Source organism: Hirundo rustica, chromosome 24, assembly GCF_015227805.2.
Source record: "Hirundo rustica isolate bHirRus1 chromosome 24, bHirRus1.pri.v3, whole genome shotgun sequence".
NCBI classification, from domain to species: domain Eukaryota; kingdom Metazoa; phylum Chordata; class Aves; order Passeriformes; family Hirundinidae; genus Hirundo; species Hirundo rustica.
In genome coordinates, this window is record NC_053473.1 from 6,528,688 (window position 1) to 6,545,755 (window position 17,068).

The window sequence follows — 17,068 nt, forward strand, 5'->3', positions numbered from 1 at the left end:
TGAGCCTGTGACGTAAGCACCTCTTCTCTCTGACGTCATCCCCTCCACTGCCACGTCAGCCCCGGCTCCTCCATGGACCGAGCGCCTCCCCCTCCCCAAAGCCGAGCCCCCCGAGGCCGCGCGGGGTGGGAGAGGGGGGGGCCCGGCATGACAATTCGGGGGGTCGCAGCCTGGCCCGGCTCTTCGGGGCCGGACCCCGCCGCGCTTCCCACGGCGGTGGGGCAGGGGGGAGCCCCCCGGCTCAGCCCCCCCCTCTCCTGTCCCCCCCTCCCCAGCTCAAGCCCTGGCTGCTGCCGGCAGCGTCAAGTTCCACGGGGCCACGTTTTAGTCCCCTCCGGAGGTGACACCGAACCTCTCGCCACCGTCCTCGGCTCTCCCGGACCGGAGCCCCTTCCCTCCCTCCGGCTGCGACACCCCCGGGAGATGGTGGTGACACCCTCAGGAGATGTGACACCCCCAGGAGATGTGACACCCCTGGGAGATGGCGGTGGCACCCTCAGGAGATGTGACACCCCCAGGAGACGTGACACCCCCAGGGGATGGCGGTGACACCCCCAGGACATGACGGTGACAACCCCGGGAGATGTGACACCCCCAGGACATGACGGTGACACCCCCGGGACAGGGCAGTGACACCCCCAGGACATGGCAGTGACACCCCCAGGACACGGCTGTGACACCCCCAGGACACGGCTGTGACACCCCCAGGACACGGCTGTGACACCCCCAGGACATGGCTGTGACACCCCCAGGAGCCGCGCCCCGAGGAGAGGGCGAGGGCCGGGCGCTGTCCCCAAGGAGCCCCAGGGCCGCAGGGACACGGCGGTGACAGCGCAGGACTCCCGGGACGGCCCCGAGGGGCTCCGGGCGTGGGGACCCCTCCCCGGGGACCCCTCCCCGGCCGGTGCTCCCACCCCCCAGCAGCGCTCCCGGCCGCTCCCCCGAGCTCCGGTGCTGATTTGGGGACCCGCCTGCGGCTCAGCCGGGGCAAGGAGGGGACAGGACGGGCGGGGGTGGCACTGGGGGGACCCGGGGGTGGCACTGGGGGTGCCCGGGGGTGGCACTGGGGGTGCCCGGGGCGCTGCGAGCACGGAGCGGGAGCTCGGGGCAGGGATGGGGACGTGGGGTGGGAGCAGAGCCGGGAATTGGGGTGCCGGCTGGGATAACGGAGCCGTGGGGTCGGCTCCCGAGGCTTTGGGGACAGCGAGGTCGCCGGGGCTGTCACCCCACAAAAATCCCATGCCGGGGCTCTGCAGCCCCTCGCAGCGGTTCGGATTTCCTGTAGCAAATTCCCGCTTTTCTTTGTCGTCCTGGAGGTTGCGGTGGGGGGGAGCAGCAGAATGCCTGGAGGGATGTGAGGGTGGCGGGGCGGATGGAGCCAGGAGCTGGATCCCAGATCCCAGATCCCAGATCCCAGATCCCAGATCCCGTCCATCCCTCCTGGCCCCATCCCAAACCCCCCCGGGACCTCCCTGCATCCCGACCCCAGCTCAGCAATACTGGTGGGATCCCTGGAGCCCCCGGCCCCGCTCCCGAGCCGCCCTTAGCTCATAAAGCTGCCCCTTTATTTTGCTATTTACATGCCTTAATATATGTTTGATGGAAATTCTACGTTTATAATAGATATCTATATTCGGTTTTCCTCTTCTTTTCCCGGGAAAAAGCTCGTGCCGAGCTCGCTCTCTTCCCCGCGGGATTTGTTGGTGCCAGCCCCAACAACAACAACAACAACAAAAGGATTCTTTGCCAATTTATCAGAGGGGAAAGGAAATCGACAAAAAAAAAAAAAAGGAAAAAAAAAAAAAAGGGAAATAAAAAGAAAAAAAAAGAAAAAAAGAAAAAAAAAGGAGAAAAAAAGGAAAGGAAAAAAAAAAAATGAAAAAAAACCTATTTAAAAATATATCTATTTTTTCTGCTTTTATTAAAAGCAAATTTATTTAAAATAAAGATATACAGAGACTGTAAGTTTGAAGAGAGGATGAGTTTATTTCCCTGTGTCCCCTCAGACCCGTCCTTACTCTGGGGACACCCTGGGGACATCCTGCGGTGGCTGTGGGGCAGCAATTCCCATCTCCGGGATCCCGAGAGCGCTCGGAGCATCCCAGAGCTCCCATCCCGCCCTTCCCAAGGCCACCAGCTGCTGTCCCCGAGGCGTCGCCGGCCGCGGTTTTATTTTATTTAAAAAAAGAAAAAGTGATAATAATAATAATAATAATAATGATAAGGAAACCAGACCTTAATTAATTAATTTTATTTTGGTTATTATTTTTTCATGAACACTTCATAAAGCAGTGACTTGTTAACCCGGAATGGATTTGCATCGGGAGGAAATAAATCTATTTATGCACTGGGGGAGGGTGGGGCGGGAGGGATTTGGTTTTTCGGGTATTTTCCTAGCGGTAGAGAAATAAAAATACGAAACTACGACGATGTTTTCCCGTCCCTTTTTTTCCCCAGGGCTGGGCTTGGGTATGGATTTTGATGTTGGGTTGGAGCAGCAGGGGGGTGACCGGGGCTCCCTGGGTTTTTTTGGGGATTTGTTTTCCCCCTGGGGTTGGTTTTGGTGTTTTTGGGATAAAATTCCCGTCCCTGGGCAGTCTGTGGGGCAGATTTTGGGAATGGCTGGGTTTGGGTGGCTCCGGGGTGGCACAGGGACGCTGTGTCTGGAGGAGCCGGTGTGCCCAGACCAAATCCCGGGAGCCTCGACATTCCCAGAACTCTCCTTCCCCATGGAGCAGCCTGGGATCCACGGGATCCATGGGGATCCATGGGATCCATGGGATCCATGGGAATCTATGGGATCCATGGGAATCAGTGGGGTCCATGGGAATCAGTGGGATCCACGGGATCCACGTCAGCCGCGGCTCCTGGGGACACTGCAGGGCCCTCCGCTGTCCCCTCGGTGCCCCTCGGCCGCCCCAAGGCAGCCAGGATCTCCTGGCTTTCCCTGTTTTAGGGATCCATCCCAGGGATCCTATTCCGCTGGCACAGGGAAGGGCAGGACCAGCAGGGTCTGGTGGCCACGAGCCACCGTGTCCCTTTTGGAGCCGCCGTGTCCCCCTGGAGCCACCGTGTCCTCCTGGAGCCACCGTGTCCCCCTGGAGCCACCGTGTCTCTGTTGGAGCCACCATGTCCCCCTGTCCCCCCCCGTGTCCCCCCATGTCCCCCTGTCCCCCCCGTGTCCCCCCATGTCCCCCCGTGTCCCCCCCGTGTCCCCCTGTCCCCCCCGTGTCCCCCTGTCCCCCCCTGTCCCCCCCTGTCCCCCCGGTGTCCCCCGTGTCCCCGGCGGAGGCGCGGCGGGCGTTCCCGGGGCCGTTAATGATTCCCAGGATGACGTGGGGACTAAAGGGCTTTTCCAAGGGTCACTCCGCGCGCGGGGCCACGCCGAGATGGTGTCCCTGAGCGACTTCCAGCGTAAGCGGCCGTGTCCCGGCCGGAATTCCCGGCCCCGCGGGGTCCGGGAGCTCCGTGGGGACGTCGGGCAGCTCCGGGTCCGGGCGGGGACCCGCCGGATGGGGCGGCGGGGGCAGGGAGGCGTGAGACGGGGAAAAGGGACGGGCTGAGCGTGGGGAGATGTTCCAGGAGCATCCAGGGACCGTCCCCAGCCTTTCCTGGAGGGAAAGGGGAAAGGGAAAGGCTCAGGGAAAGGCTGGACAGGATTTTCCCGTGGGTTTTTCCCTGGTTTATCTCCGGCGTTTCTGGGGCGCCTCCTCCAGGCCGGGCCCGGGTGCAAAGGCTGCTCCCGGGGTTTGGGGGAAATCCGGAGGGAGTTTTTCGGGACGCGCTCAAAGCTCCCGAGGCTCTCCGCTGCAGCCGCACGCCGCCGTTCATGCAGCTTTTGCGAACCTCTGGTTGGTCAATGGCTCTCTTGTTAATCAATTTATCGGTTAGTAAAAGACATTTTACCTGTCTATCCCATTTATTTATTCTCAGATTGTTCACGTATTTCCTTTACTGGTTCTCATGGGACAGATCCCCTCTTATTCCAGGCGCATTCATTTTTCACCCTCAGGGTTTTTCACCCTGGCTCTCATAAACCTCTTCACGCGTGAATTTACAAATTGCCTGTCAGCTGCACTAAGAGCAAGAGGCAGGACAGATTTTCACCCTGTTCCTGCAGGTTTTTGGGAAGGAAGGGGGCAGGGAGGTGCTGGCACCCGGGGCCTGCAGCCCAGCCTCTGCTCTCCCGTTTTCCGCAGGGCTCGGGGTGGGCCTGGTCGGCTTCGGCCTCTTCTTCTTCCTCTTCGGGATCCTCCTGTACTTCGACTCCGTGCTCCTGGCTTTTGGGAACGTGAGTCGGGCGGGGCCGGGGGGTCCCCAGGGCCGGAGCCGGGAGCTGCCCTGACCCTGTCCCCTCCTTCCTCCCAGCTCCTCTTCCTCACCGGACTGGTCTTCATCATCGGCTTCCGGAGGACCTTCACCTTCTTCTTCCAGCGGCCCAAGCTGAAGGGCACCAGCTTCTTTTTCGGGGGGCTCATCGTGGTGCTCCTGCGGTGGCCGATCCTGGGGATGCTGCTGGAGGCCTACGGCTTCATCTCCCTCTTCAAGTGCGGGATGGGATCCTGGGATGGGATCCTGGGACGGGATCCTGGGATGGGATCCTGGGATGGGATCTTGGGACGGGATCCCTGGGATGGGATCCTGGGATGGGATCCCTGGGATGGGATCATTGGGATGGGATCCTGGGATGGAATCCCTGGGATGGGATCACTGGGATGGGATCCTGGGATGGGATCCTGGGACGGGATCCTGGGATGGGATCCCTGGGATGGAATCCCTGGGACGGGATCTGTGGGATGGGATCATTGGGATGGGATCCTGGGGATAGGATCTGGGGGACGGGATCCTGGGATGGGATCCTGGGATGGGATCCTGGGATGGGATCCTGGGATGGGATCTTGGGACGGGATCCTGGGATGGGATCCCTGGGATGGAATCCCTGGGACGGGATCTGTGGGATGGGATCATTGGGATGGGATCCTGGGGATAGGATCTGGGGGACGGGATCCTGGGATGGGATCCTGGGATGGGATCCTGGGATGGAATCCCTGGGATGGGATCCTGGGATGGGATCCTGGGATGGGATCTGTGGGATGGGATTCCTGGGCTGGGATTCCTGGGCTGGGATCCCTGGGATGGAATTCCTGGGATGGGATCCTCAAAGTGGAGCTTGGGCTCAGGGGATTCTCCCTGGAGCTCAGCGGAGCCTTTTGTACCCACACAGGAGTTTCTTCCCGGTGGCTTTCGGGTTTTTGGGCTCTCTGGCAAACATCCCCCTGCTGAGCCAGGTGAGAAGGGGCTGGGGACGCCTTGGATCCTGCTGGGATCCATCCCCCGTGCCCCTCGGGTGGGATCCCAGGCCGGGATCCGTCCCCACGGACGGGATTGCACAGGAAATGTCACCGTGCTGTCCCCAGAGCTGCACGGGCGCATTCTCCTGCATTCTCCTGCATTCTCCTGCATTTTCCCGCTAATCCCGGTCTGTCCCTGTCGCAGCTCCTGCAGAAAATGGGGGACAGCGGCTCCATGGTGTGACCTGAGCAGCTCTGGGCCGAGTGGCTGCGATGGGACTGGGTGACAGAGCCCTGGGTCCCGCTGTCCCCGGGAGCTGGTGGCTGTCCTGTCCCCAGGACCCTCAGTGCTGGCCAGAGCCCGCCCCAGCAGGGACAGTGTCCCCTCGGTGTCCCCTCGGTGTCCCCTCAGTGTCCCCTCAGTGTCCCCTTGGTGTCCCCTCAGTGTCCCCTCAGTGTCCCCTCAGTGTCCCATGGAGCTCCTGAGCCAGGCCCCCGGGCTCCAAGGGCTGTACCAGGCTGGATTCTGGAATTCTTGCACTTATTTAATTTAATTATTTTCTGTGAAAGATTTAATTTAATTTAAAAAAAAAAAAATAATAATAAAAAAAAAAAAAAAAAAAAAAAAAAAAACAAAAAAAAAAAACCAAACCAAAATGTCTGAGAGTGAGCTGAGACTTGGCTTGTCCAAGTGCTGGCACCTCGCGATGTCACCGGGAGGCTGGAGGTGGCACAGGCACATTCCCATGGCCATCCCTGGGGGTGGCACAGGGAGGTCGTCACAGCTGTGGTGACACTGCCAGCCCTGGAGGTGGCACAAGGACCTTGTCACAGCTGTGGTGACATTGCCAGCCCTGGGGATGGCACAGGGACATTCCCATGGCCAGCCCAGGGGTGGCACGGGGCGGTTGTCACAGCCGTGGTGACCCTGGGAGTGGCACGGGGCGGTTGTCACAGCCGTGGTGACCCTGGGGGTGGCACAGGGACATTCTCATGGCCAGCCCTGGGGGTGGCACGGGGCGGTTGTCACAGCCGTGGTGACCCTGGGGGTGGCCCGGGGGTGATTCCGAGGCGTTATTCCGCCCGGGCTGCCGCGGTCCTGTCCCAGGACGGGCCGGGCGAGGCGGCGGCTCCGCGGGCCGAGGCAGATCCCGGCCGGGCCCGGGAGCGCCGGGGGAGCCGGGATTAATTAAACCCGAAAGCAATCACATCAAAGCTGCTCCTCAACGTGCAGGAGTTAATTAACGAGCGTCAGCCCGGGCTGTTCCCTCCGAGCCCCGCGGGAGATGGGGCTCCGTGCCTGCTGTCACCTGTCGGTGTCTGTTGTCACCTGGCTGTTCCTCTTGTCACCTGGCTGTTCCTGTTGTCACCTGTCTGTGCCCATTGTCACCTGGCTGTGCCTGTTGTCACCTGGCTGTTCCTGTTGTCACCTGTCTGTGGCTGTTGTCACCTGTTGGTGCCTGCTGTCACCTCTCTGTGCCTGTTGTCACCCAGCTGTGCCTGTTGTCACCTCTCTGTGCCCATTGTCACCTGGCTGTGCCTGTTGTCACCTCTCTGTGCCCATTGTCACCTGGCTGTGCCTGTTGTCACCTCTCTGTGCCCATTGTCACCTGGCTGTGCCTGTTGTCACCTCTCTGTGCCCATTGTCACCTCTCTGTGCCTGTTGTCACCCAGCTGTGCCTGTTGTCACCTGCCCAGGTGTGCTCCGGGTGAAGCCGAGGCTGGGAGCGGCTCTGGGCTCATTTGGGCACCCAAATCCCAGCTCAGGGAAGGGGATCCCGTTTTTTTTGCCTGCTTTGATGGCACCAGGAAGGGAAAAAGCTCACCCCATCCCACTCCGTGCCACGGGACACCTTCCCTGATCCCAGGTTGCTCCAAACCCCAGCCCGGCACTTCCAGGGGGCAGCCACAGCTTTTCCAGGCTCGGCAGATCCGCAGGGAACGGCCGTGAGCTCCCTCAGGCCCAGAGCTCCTCTCCGGGAGATTTTTGCCGGGAATGTTTTCCCGCCGGCTCCGTAAATCCTCTCCCTGGCAGGGTTGTGGTTCCAAGCACAGGCTCCGGGTTTGCCCTGACGTCAATGCCCGAATTCCCCCGGTGCCCGTGCCACCCCGGCTCCCCTAAGCCCTTCCCAGAAGTTGTTTTTACGCCGGAGCTTTTCGGTCACCCGGAACGAGGATCCTCACCAGCCCCGTGCCTTTCCCCCAGCAGCAAAAATCCTGGATTAGGGAAGTGTGGAAAATGTGTGGGAAGAGCAGAAATTCACCTCATTTCTTTCCTGTGCTGCTCCAAAAGATCCCTCAGGGAATCAAAGCTGTTCAGCCAAAATTCACAAGGGTTTTGTTTGGAGCGGGAAGAGCTGAAAATTTTGGATTTTATTTTAGAGGAAAGCACCCACACAACCTGACAGGAGAGAGGGATGAATTTATCCGTCGGGAAGGAGATCTGTCCTCTGTGGGAAAAGTTTTCCTTCCATTCTCCCCGAAAAACAGTCAGGAAAATGACTGGGGAGCAACTCCCTGCCATTTCCAGAGGAGCTGCTCTTGATGGGATCCGCAGTTGGATAAAACCCCGGGATTTCGGAGCAAACTTCAGCAGGTTCCCCACAGGGACCCAGTGAGGGAATTCTGCCTTTCCCTGGTGCCCTGCAATCTTCTGGGGTTGAAAATTCCACTTAAGGGATGTTTTGGGGCGGCGTGGGGAGAGTCTGGGATCTTCCCTGCGGATCTGAAGCGCTGGGAATGAACCCGGCGTTGTCCCAGAGCTGCCCGATGTCCCTGTCCCCCTCCCTCCCGTGTCCCTGTCCCCCTAACCCCCCACAAAATCACTTCTCCAGGTTTTTTAAGCCTTTTCCATCACAGCTCCCGCTCCGGGCTGGCAGAGGGGACTGGGAAATTCCTTGGGGGATTTTCCTGGCTCTGGGAAAGTGTCCGGTGCTGGGGACACCCAGGAGCCACCCCAGGGCCACCCCAAAGCAGCAGCCCTTGGCTCTCTGGTGGATTTGGGGGAGCCGCTTTTCCCCGTTTTCCCATTTCCCACCCAGGGGGGTTTTGGGGTCACCCCAGTGGCAGGGCAGTGTCCCCCACCCCACCGCAATTCCGAATTATCCCGCTCTGGATTCCCCACGGGAGACGGTTCCAGCTGTCCCTGCTGGGACAGAGCCGTGCCCAGGGCACCCCAAACCCCCGGGATCCCGCGGATTCCGCTGCCCCGCATCAGAGGGGGCTGGAAACGTCGGATCCCCGCACCCCAAATCCCGGCACCCCTTTTTCCTTTGAGGTTCCGGCGGGGAGCGGAGCTCGGCCGAGCCCGCGGGATGCCCGGGCAGGGATTTACGGCCGCGGGCTCCGTGCCAGCCCCTGTCCCGTCCCCGCCGCTCCTGACCCCGCTCCCGCCCCGCAACCTGCGCGGGGCCACGAGGCTCCCGCGAGTGACGCAGGGACACGGGCCCTGCGTGGGAAAAGACGTCAGGGATGGGGCAGAGCCCGCGGGGCTGAGCCCTGGGGCCTGCGGGGTCAGCGGCGCCCTGGCAGCCCAAATCCCGCCGGGAACGAGGCCTCGATCCTCCGGGTTCGGGGGAAAACTGTTGGGATTTTGTGGGGCGTCCCCCGGGCTGGGGCGGCAGCGGCGCCCGGAGCAGATCCCAGGAACGGGAGGGTGACGGTGGGGCTGGGGGCGAGCGCGTCCTCGGGGCGGCTCCAGGAACGTTTTCGTTGCCTTTGGAGTCACTTCCCACCGAGATTCCCGGAGACCCTGGGAGCGGCGGGGCTGGTGCAGCACCCCCCACCCCGGGCTGGGGACACAGCGACCTGAGCGGGGTCGGGGGCGCGGCTGGAGCTCCAGAGGGGTTTGGGCGGCTCCTCCCTTCCCAAACGCCGGGATCTGACCCCGCACGGAGCAGCCGAGATGAGTTCGGCCGCTCTCTGCTGCAAGCTCCGGCCCCGGTTTAGCAGAGCTGGGGCTGGGGGGGGGTCCCAGAGCACCCCCGGAAGGGCAGAGGGGGCTGGGGGGTCTTCACGCCGTGTCTCCATGGCCAGCAGGGCCCTTCCCGTTCCCTCGGGAAAATCCCGTCATTCCTCTGCAGGTGGCGTTTGGGGACATCTCCCCGGCCAGGATGTCACCCAGACCTGTGCCACCTCTCCCAGCGGGCACCAGCAGGGATCTGCGTCCTCCACGCTCCGTGGAGTGATTCGGGAGCAGCCAGCTCCAAGGAATGTGGGATCCCATCTCCCAAATATCCACAGCTCTCCCCGTCCTCTCCCGCTGGGCACAGGGACGGTCCCGGCCACTGCCCAGGGCTACCCATGGCATTCCCAGCCTTCCCAATGTTCTCCCTGGCATTCCCAGCCTGCCTGGTGTTTTCCATGGCATTCCCAGCCTGCCCAGGGCTATCCATGGCATTCCCAGCCTGCCCGGTCCTATCCATGGCATTCCCAGCCTTCCCAATGTTCTCCCTGGCATTCCCAGCCTGCCTGGTGTTTTCCATGGCATTCCCAGCCTGCCCAGGGCTATCCATGCCATTCCCAGCCTGCCTGGTGTTTTCCGTGGCATTCCCAGCCTGCCCAGTCCTATCCATGCCATTCCCATCCTGCCCAGTCCTATCCATGCCCTTCCCAGGGTTCCCAATGCTCTCCCTGGCATTCCCATCCTGTCCAGGGCTATCCATGGCATTCCCAGCCTTCCCAATGCTCTCCCTGGCATTCTCAGTCTGTCCAATCCTATCCATGCCATTCCCATCCTGCCCAGTCCTATCCATGCCCTTCCCAGGGTTCCCAATGCTCTCCCTGCCATTCCCAGTCTGTCCAGTCCTATCCGGGGCATTCCCAGTCTGCCCGGTGCCCTCCGTGCCCTTCCCAGGGTTCCCAACGCTCTCCCTGCCATTCCCAGTCTGCCCGGTGCCCTCCGTGCCATTCCCAGGGTTCCCAACGCTCTCCCTGCCATTCCCAGTCTGCCCGGTGCCCTCCGTGCCATTCCCAGGGTTCCCAACGCTCTCCCTGCCATTCCCAGTCTGCCCGGTGCCCTCCGTGCCATTCCCAGGGTTCCCAACGCTCTCCCTGCCATTCCCAGCCCTCCCCCAGCCAGGGGAGGAGGATCCCACAGGGATGGAGGATCCCTGGCTATAAAATCCTCCTCCGCCCCGGGACGGGACCCAGCCGCCGGCGGGGAGGTGACGGCGGGGGACGCGATGGCGCTGGGACCCCGCGGGAGGCTGCAGCGCTGCCTGCTGCTCCTGGCCGTCACCTGGGCCGCCGCTTTTGTCCCCTCGCCAGCCCAGACTTTGCAGAGGTAGCCGGGGCTCCTTTTACTCCGGGGGTCCCGTGAGGAGGGCGCGGAGGGGCTCTGCTGCTTCACCCCCTTCCTCCTCCCCTTCTGCTCTTCCTCACTCCTCCTCCTCGAGCACCGCACCGAGACAATTCGGGAGCGCCCCGAACCCCGAATAACCGAGCTCGGGGTCCCTGGGCGCCTCCTGCCGCCCCCCACCCACGCGGGGCTCCCCACTCCGGGTGGGCTCGGGCTCGCCCCGCGGAGGGAGCGGCGCGGCGCTGCTGCCATCCAGAGCCGCCCGCCCGGAGTTCCCGAGGCTGGGAATGCCGCCCGAGGCTGCCGGGGGGTTTGGGGGGAGATCCCCCGGTGCCCCCCAGCTCTGTCCTGCCCGCCAGGATCGCCCTGCGGAGGATGCCCTCCATCCGCCAGACGCTGCAGGAGATGGGGGTGAAGGTGCGGGAGGTGTTCCCGGAGCTGCGCCGGGGCAGGCGCGGGGCGGGGGACGCTCCCCGCAACGGCACCGCTCCCACCCCGCTCACCAACTACCTGGACGTGAGTGCGGCCCTGCCCGGCCCTGTCACCCCCGTGTCCCCCTGCCGCCGCCGGCTCGGCCCCAGGGACGATCCCCGTCCCGCCCCCAGACCCAATATTTCGGCGAGATCAGCATTGGGACCCCCGCGCAGACCTTCAAGGTGGTCTTCGACACGGGCTCGGCCAACCTGTGGGTGCCGTCCTACAAGTGCTCCCCGCTGTACAGCGCCTGTGGTGAGTAGGGGGGCACGGCCGGGGCTGGGGGTGACCCCCCAAAACCTCGGCCAGTCCCCGAGCCCCCCCGGGGTGCTCAGACGGGGCTGGGGTCTCTCTTTGGGCAGATTTTTTTTCTCTGGGGGGGTCTCTCTGTTGGTATCCAGAGTCCTGGCATTGAGGTGGGGTGGGTCCATTCCCCGCCAGGGGATTTTGGGGGGACAGGGATGCTCTGTGCCCCTCTGGGATGTCCCTTTCCCCCGTCCCCAGTGTCCCACAGCCGCTACGACTCCTCCAAGTCGCGCACCTACATCGCCAACGGCACCGGCTTCGCCATCCGCTACGGCACCGGCAGCGTCAAAGGCGTCCTGAGCCAGGACATCGTCATGGTGAGCCCAGGAACCCACAGAGACCCCAAATCTGCACTCCTGGAACTCACAGAAACCCCAAATCCATGCTCCTGGAACCCACAGAAACCCCAAATCCATGCTCCTGGAACCCACAGAAACCCCAAATCCATACTCCTGGAACCCACAGAAACCCCAAATCCATGCTCCTGGAACCCACAGAAACCCCAAATCCATGCTCCTGGAACCCACAGAAACCCCAAATCCATACTCCTGGAACCCACAGAAACCCCAAATCCATGCTCCTGGAACCCACAGAGACCCCAAATCCGCACTCCTGGAATGCACAGAAACCCCAAATCTGCACTCCTGGAACCCACAGAAACCCCAAATCCACACTCCTGGAACCCACAGAGACCCCAAATCCACGCTTCTGGAACCCACAGAAACCCCAAATCCGCACTCCTGGAACTCACAGAAACCCCAAATCCATGCTCCTGGAACCCACAGAGACCCCAAATCTGCACTCCTGGAACCCACAGAGACCCCAAATCTGCACTCCTGGAACCCACAGAAACCCCAGATCTGCACTTCTGGAACTCACAGAACACCCAAATCTGCACTCCTGGAACCCACAGAAACCCCAGATCTGCACTTCTGGAACTCACAGAACACCCAAATCTGCACTCCTGGAGCCCACTAAATCCCCAAAAATCCACTCCTGAAATCCACAAAATCCCCCCAAATCCACACTCCTGGAACCCACAGAATCCGCAATTCCCCGCTCCTGGAGCTGCTGGCTCAGCCAGGAGAGGTGTTTGGGGGTTTTTTGGGGCGCCCCGCCATGCCCCCGTGCCGTCCCGCAGGTGTCGGACATCCCGATCGTGCAGGTGTTCGCCGAGGCCACGGCGCTGCCCGCCTTCCCCTTCATCTTCGCGCGGTTCGACGGCGTGCTGGGCATGGGCTTCCCCAGCCAGGCCATCGACGGCATCGCGCCCGTCTTCGACCGCATCCTGGCGCAGCACATCCTGCGGGAGGACGCCTTCTCCGTCTACTACAGCCGGTGGGGCCGCGGGGACACCGCGGGGACCGCGGGGACACCGCGGGGACACCGAGGGGACACTGAGGGGACACTGAGGGGACACCGCGGGGACCGAGGGGACACCGAGGGGACACCGCAGGGACACTGAGGGGACACTGAGGGGACACCGCGGGGACACTGAGGGGACACAGGGGACACTGAGGGGACACCGCGGGGACCGAGGGGACACCGAGGGGACACTGAGGGGACACTGAGGGGACACCGCGGGGACACTGAGGGGACACTGAGGGGACACTGAGGGGACACTGCAGGGACACTGAGGCGGTATTGAGGAGACACTGTGGGGACACCGCAGGGACCTCGGGAACACTGAGGGGACACCGAGGGGACACTGAGGGGACACTGAGGGGACACCGCGGGGACACTGAGGGGACACTGAGGGGACACTGAGGGGACACTGCAGGGACACTGAGGCGGTATTGAGGAGACACTGTGGGGACACCGCAGGGACCTCGGGAACACTGAGGGGACACTGCGGGGACACTGAGGGGACACTGAGGGGACACTGAGGGGTCACTGAGGGGACACTGAGGGGACACTGAGGGGTCACTGAGGGGACACTGAGGGGACACCGAGGGGACACTGAGGGGACACTGCAGGGACCACAGGGACACCGCAGTGACACTGAGGGGGCTGGGGGGTGACAACCGTGGTGGGGATGGGTCTGTGGGGTTGGGGAGAGATGGGGATGGGGGAGATGGGTAGGACGGAATGGAGAGTCCTGGGGGAGATGTGTGGGAATGGAATGGAGGATCCTGGAGGAGTTGGGTGGGAATGGAATGGAGGATCCTGGGGGAGCTGGGTGGGAATGGAATGGAGGATCCTGGAGGAGCTGGGTGGGAATGGAATGGGGGATCCTAGGGGAGCTGGCCCTGGAGCCTCACGGAGCATCCCTCTCTTTGCAGCACTTCCAAGTAAGAAGACCCAAAGCGCGAGAGCCCTCGAGGTCACCCGGTGCCATCCCCCCTGTGTCCCCGGGGTCCCCCGATCCCTCTGCCAGCCCCAGGATGTCCCACCAGGGTCCTGCTGCCCTCAGGGGCCACCGCAGCCACCAGGAGCGTGCGGCACCGCTGTCCCCACTGCTCCAGCTCCCTCCGGGCTGGGATTGTCGGGGAAAGGGGAATCGCTCCTGCTGGGATGGGATTTTGGGAAATGGGAATCGCTCCTGCTGGGATGGGATTTTGGGAAAGGGGAATCGCTCCTGCTGGGGTGGGATTTTGGGAAATGGGGAATCGCTCCTGCTGGGGTGGGATTTTGGGAAAGGGGAATCGCTCCTGCTGGGGGGGGGATTTTGGGGAACGAGGAATCGCTCCTGCTGGGGTGGGATTTTGGGGAATGAGGAATTGCTCCTGCTGGGATGGGATTTTGGGAAATGGGAATTGCTCCTGCTGGGATGGGATTGTGGGAAAGGGGAATCGCTCCTGCTGGGATGGGATTTTGGGAAAGGGGAATCGCTCCTGCTGGGGTGGGATTTTGGGGAACGAGGAATCACTCCTGCTGGGGTGGGATTTTGGGGAATGGGGAATTGCTCCTGCTGGGATGGGATTTTGGGGAATGGGAATCACTCCCGCTGTGTTTGGCATGCCAGGAACACTGCCCTGAAACCCGGCGGGGAAATCATCCTGGGAGGCAGCGACCCGGCCTATTACAGCGGCGACTTCCACTACCTGAACGTCAGCAGGAGCGGCTTCTGGCAGATCAGCATGAAGGGGTGAGGGCGGCCAGGGCCCCGCGGGGAGCGCGGAGTCACAACCGACGGATTATTTCCATGGGAAAAACCTCCGGGATCATGGAATCCAAGATTAGCCCAGCATCCCGGTGAGGGTGGGGGTTCAGGGATTTCAGGGATTTCAGGGATTTCAGGGGTTTCAGGGATTTGGGGGATTTCAGGGATTTCAGGGTTTTTGGGGATTTCAGGGATTTCAGGGTTTTCAGGGATTTAACGGGTTTCAGGGGTTTCAGGGAGGTTTTCCCCCTCTGGAGAGGAGCACAGTGGGCTCCTGCAGCTCCCCCGGGCTCAGCCAGGAGCAGCTGGGAATGCCGAGGGGGTGGCACCGTGGGCTGCTGCTCCACTCGGGAGCTGCAGTTGGAGGAGTTTAACCCCCGTCAGCCCTGCGGGAGGAGCTGAAACAATCCCTCTTTGTTTAACCAAAAAAAAACCCTCCAAAAAAACCCCCCAAAATGATTATTTTGCACACGTGCATCCTGCACACGGTGGAGCTCAGATCCCACATTGGGAAAGGCGGGAGCAGCACGTGCCTGGCTGGGGATGGATGTGACATTGCCGGTGGCACCATGGCACAGTCGGGATGGATGTGACATTCCCGGTGTCACCATGGCACACTCGGGATGGATGTGACACTCCCAGTGGCACCATGGCACACTCGGGATGGATGTGACATTGCTGGTGTCAGCATGGCACACTCGGGATGGATGTGACATTGCCGGTGTCACCATGGCACACTCGGGATGGATGTGACATTGCCGGTGTCACCATGGCACACCGGGGATGGATGTGACACTCCCAGTGGCACCATGGCACACTCGGGATGGATGTGACATTCCCGGTGTCACCATGGCACACCGGGGATGGACGTGTCCCTCCCGGTGGGACACTCAGGATGGACGTGTCCCTCCCGGTGGGACACTCAGGATGGACGTGTCCCTCCCGGTGGGACACTCAGGATGGACGTGTCCCTCCCGGTGGCACACTCAGGATGGACGTGTCCCTCCCGGTGGCACCATGGCACACTCAGGGTGGACGTGTCCCTCCCAGTGGGACACTCAGGATGGACGTGTCCCTCCCGGTGGCACACTCAGGATGGACGTGTCCCTCCCGGTGGGACACTCAGGGCCGCCCCTCCGTCCGCAGGGTGTCCGTGGGTGCCGAGATCCTGTTCTGCAGGGAGGGCTGCTCGGTGGCCGTGGACACCGGGGCCTCCTACATCACCGGCCCCGCCGGCCCCGTGTCCGTGCTCATGAAAGCCATCGGGGCCACCGAGGTGGCCGAGGGGGAGGTGAGTGACGGCCGGCCCCGCTCCGCGTCCCCTCGGGCCGCCCGGGCCCCGTGCCAGCCCCGTGCCAGCCTGTCCCTCGCCCCGCAGTACGTGGTGGACTGCGAGCGTGTGCCTCAGCTGCCCAACATCTCCTTCCACCTCGGGGGGAAGATCTACGGCCTCAGCGGCCCGGCCTACGTCCTGCGGGTGAGTGTCCCGGGAGCCCTAAATCTGCCCAGACCGGCCCCAAAATGACGCTCCCTGCTTTCCCTGAACCCTTTCCTTGTGTGGAGGTGTCCACGTGGGCCAGGGAGAGCTGCCCCCGCTTCCCTGAGTGGTGTGGGGGGGATTTGGGGCCAGCAGGGACAGGCAGGGATGGAAATTCTGCCCGAACTGGGGCACCAGGAAAGGCTTTGCACCGCGAGGAACAGCGGGAAGCGGCACCAGGGAGCTCACGGAGGGTTCGGACAACACCCCCAGGCACGGGGGTGGGATTTCGGGGGTTGCGTGCGCGGGGAAAGGAGCAGGTCCCGATGATCCCCGCTCAGGAAATTCCCGCTGAGCAGAGGGTGCGGAGCTGGGGCAGGGCTGTGGGACCCTCCTCCCGCCCCCTCCATCGCCCCCACCCCGCAGCAATCCCAGTACGGCGAGGACGTGTGCGTGGCGGCTTTCTCCGGGCTGGACATCCCCCCTCCGGCCGGTCCGCTCTGGATCCTGGGCGCCACCTTCATCGGTCACTACTACACCAAATTCGACCGGCGCCACAACCGCATCGGCTTCGCCACGGCCCGCTGAGGGCCCGGGGGGCTGCAGGAGCCCCCGGGGAGCAGCGAGGGGTCGGCAGCAGCTCCCACCCCAAAACCCCGCGGGGCTCCCGGAGCTTCCGCGGCTGCCCAGAGCTGAGCCCGGGGCTGCGCCGGGAGCCCGAGCCGCATCCTGCGGCCCCTCCGGGCGCTTTCGGGACGATGCGCGGCGGCAGCGGCGGCGCACGGGGACTGGCTGCCGGCGCGGCTGAGGGACGGTCTGGGGCCGTTTGTGCCGCTCCTGAATCGCGGGGGAATAACCCGCGTCTAAAGGCAGTGCCAGCCGCTGTCAGCGCCGCCCCTCCTCGGGGCTTTGGTATTAAACGATTGGAAGCAGCGGGAGGCTGAGGGGAGGGTTGGTGCTGCGGGGTGGGGTCAGGCACCTTTGATTTGGGGAACGGGGACACAGACGTCCCCGTGCCAGGAGCCAGGGACAGGGCAGTGCTCCCAGCTGGGGGGACATTCCCAGTTCTGTTCCCAGCTCAGGGGACATTCCCAGTTCTGCTCCCAGCTCAGGGGACA

The 17,068-nt window shown here is 62.7% G+C and overlaps 2 protein-coding genes across 2 annotated transcripts; both read left to right on the forward strand.

Annotated features, from left to right (window-relative positions):
- The first annotated feature begins 3,389 nt into the window (after positions 1 to 3,389).
- On the forward strand, positions 3,390 to 5,714 carry GOLT1A (golgi transport 1A). The gene is made up of 5 exons (XM_040085733.2): positions 3,390 to 3,414; positions 4,200 to 4,291; positions 4,369 to 4,547; positions 5,225 to 5,288; positions 5,497 to 5,714. Exons 1-5 carry the CDS (start codon positions 3,390 to 3,392, stop codon positions 5,533 to 5,535), a joined length of 399 nt encoding a protein of 132 aa, XP_039941667.1. The 3' UTR covers positions 5,536 to 5,714.
- A 4,760-nt stretch (positions 5,715 to 10,474) lies between these two features.
- Positions 10,475 to 16,538, forward strand: REN (renin). The gene is made up of 10 exons (XM_040085957.1): positions 10,475 to 10,575; positions 10,950 to 11,106; positions 11,196 to 11,319; positions 11,569 to 11,687; positions 12,512 to 12,708; positions 13,653 to 13,661; positions 14,336 to 14,458; positions 15,620 to 15,764; positions 15,852 to 15,950; positions 16,377 to 16,538. The coding sequence occupies exons 1-10, from the start codon at positions 10,475 to 10,477 to the stop codon at positions 16,536 to 16,538; spliced, it is 1,236 nt and encodes a 411-aa protein (XP_039941891.1).
- The last annotated feature ends 530 nt before the right edge of the window (positions 16,539 to 17,068 follow it).

What these genes read in the sequence shown, in the direction of transcription:
- REN (XM_040085957.1), top strand. Translation starts at nt 10,475, where the DNA reads ATGGCGCTGGGACCCCGCGGGAGGCTGCAGCGCTGCCTGCTGCTCCTG. An exon ending in CGCTCACCAACTACCTGGAC is followed by an intron (nt 11,107 to 11,195) that starts GTGAGTGCGGCC and finishes TCCCGCCCCCAG; the next exon opens with ACCCAATATTTCGGCGAGAT. An exon ending in TGGCAGATCAGCATGAAGGG is followed by an intron (nt 14,459 to 15,619) that starts GTGAGGGCGGCC and finishes CTCCGTCCGCAG; the next exon opens with GGTGTCCGTGGGTGCCGAGA.
- GOLT1A (XM_040085733.2), top strand. Translation starts at nt 3,390, where the DNA reads ATGGTGTCCCTGAGCGACTTCCAGC. An exon ending in GTCCCTGAGCGACTTCCAGC is followed by an intron (nt 3,415 to 4,199) that starts GTAAGCGGCCGT and finishes CGTTTTCCGCAG; the next exon opens with GGCTCGGGGTGGGCCTGGTC. An exon ending in ACATCCCCCTGCTGAGCCAG is followed by an intron (nt 5,289 to 5,496) that starts GTGAGAAGGGGC and finishes TCCCTGTCGCAG; the next exon opens with CTCCTGCAGAAAATGGGGGA.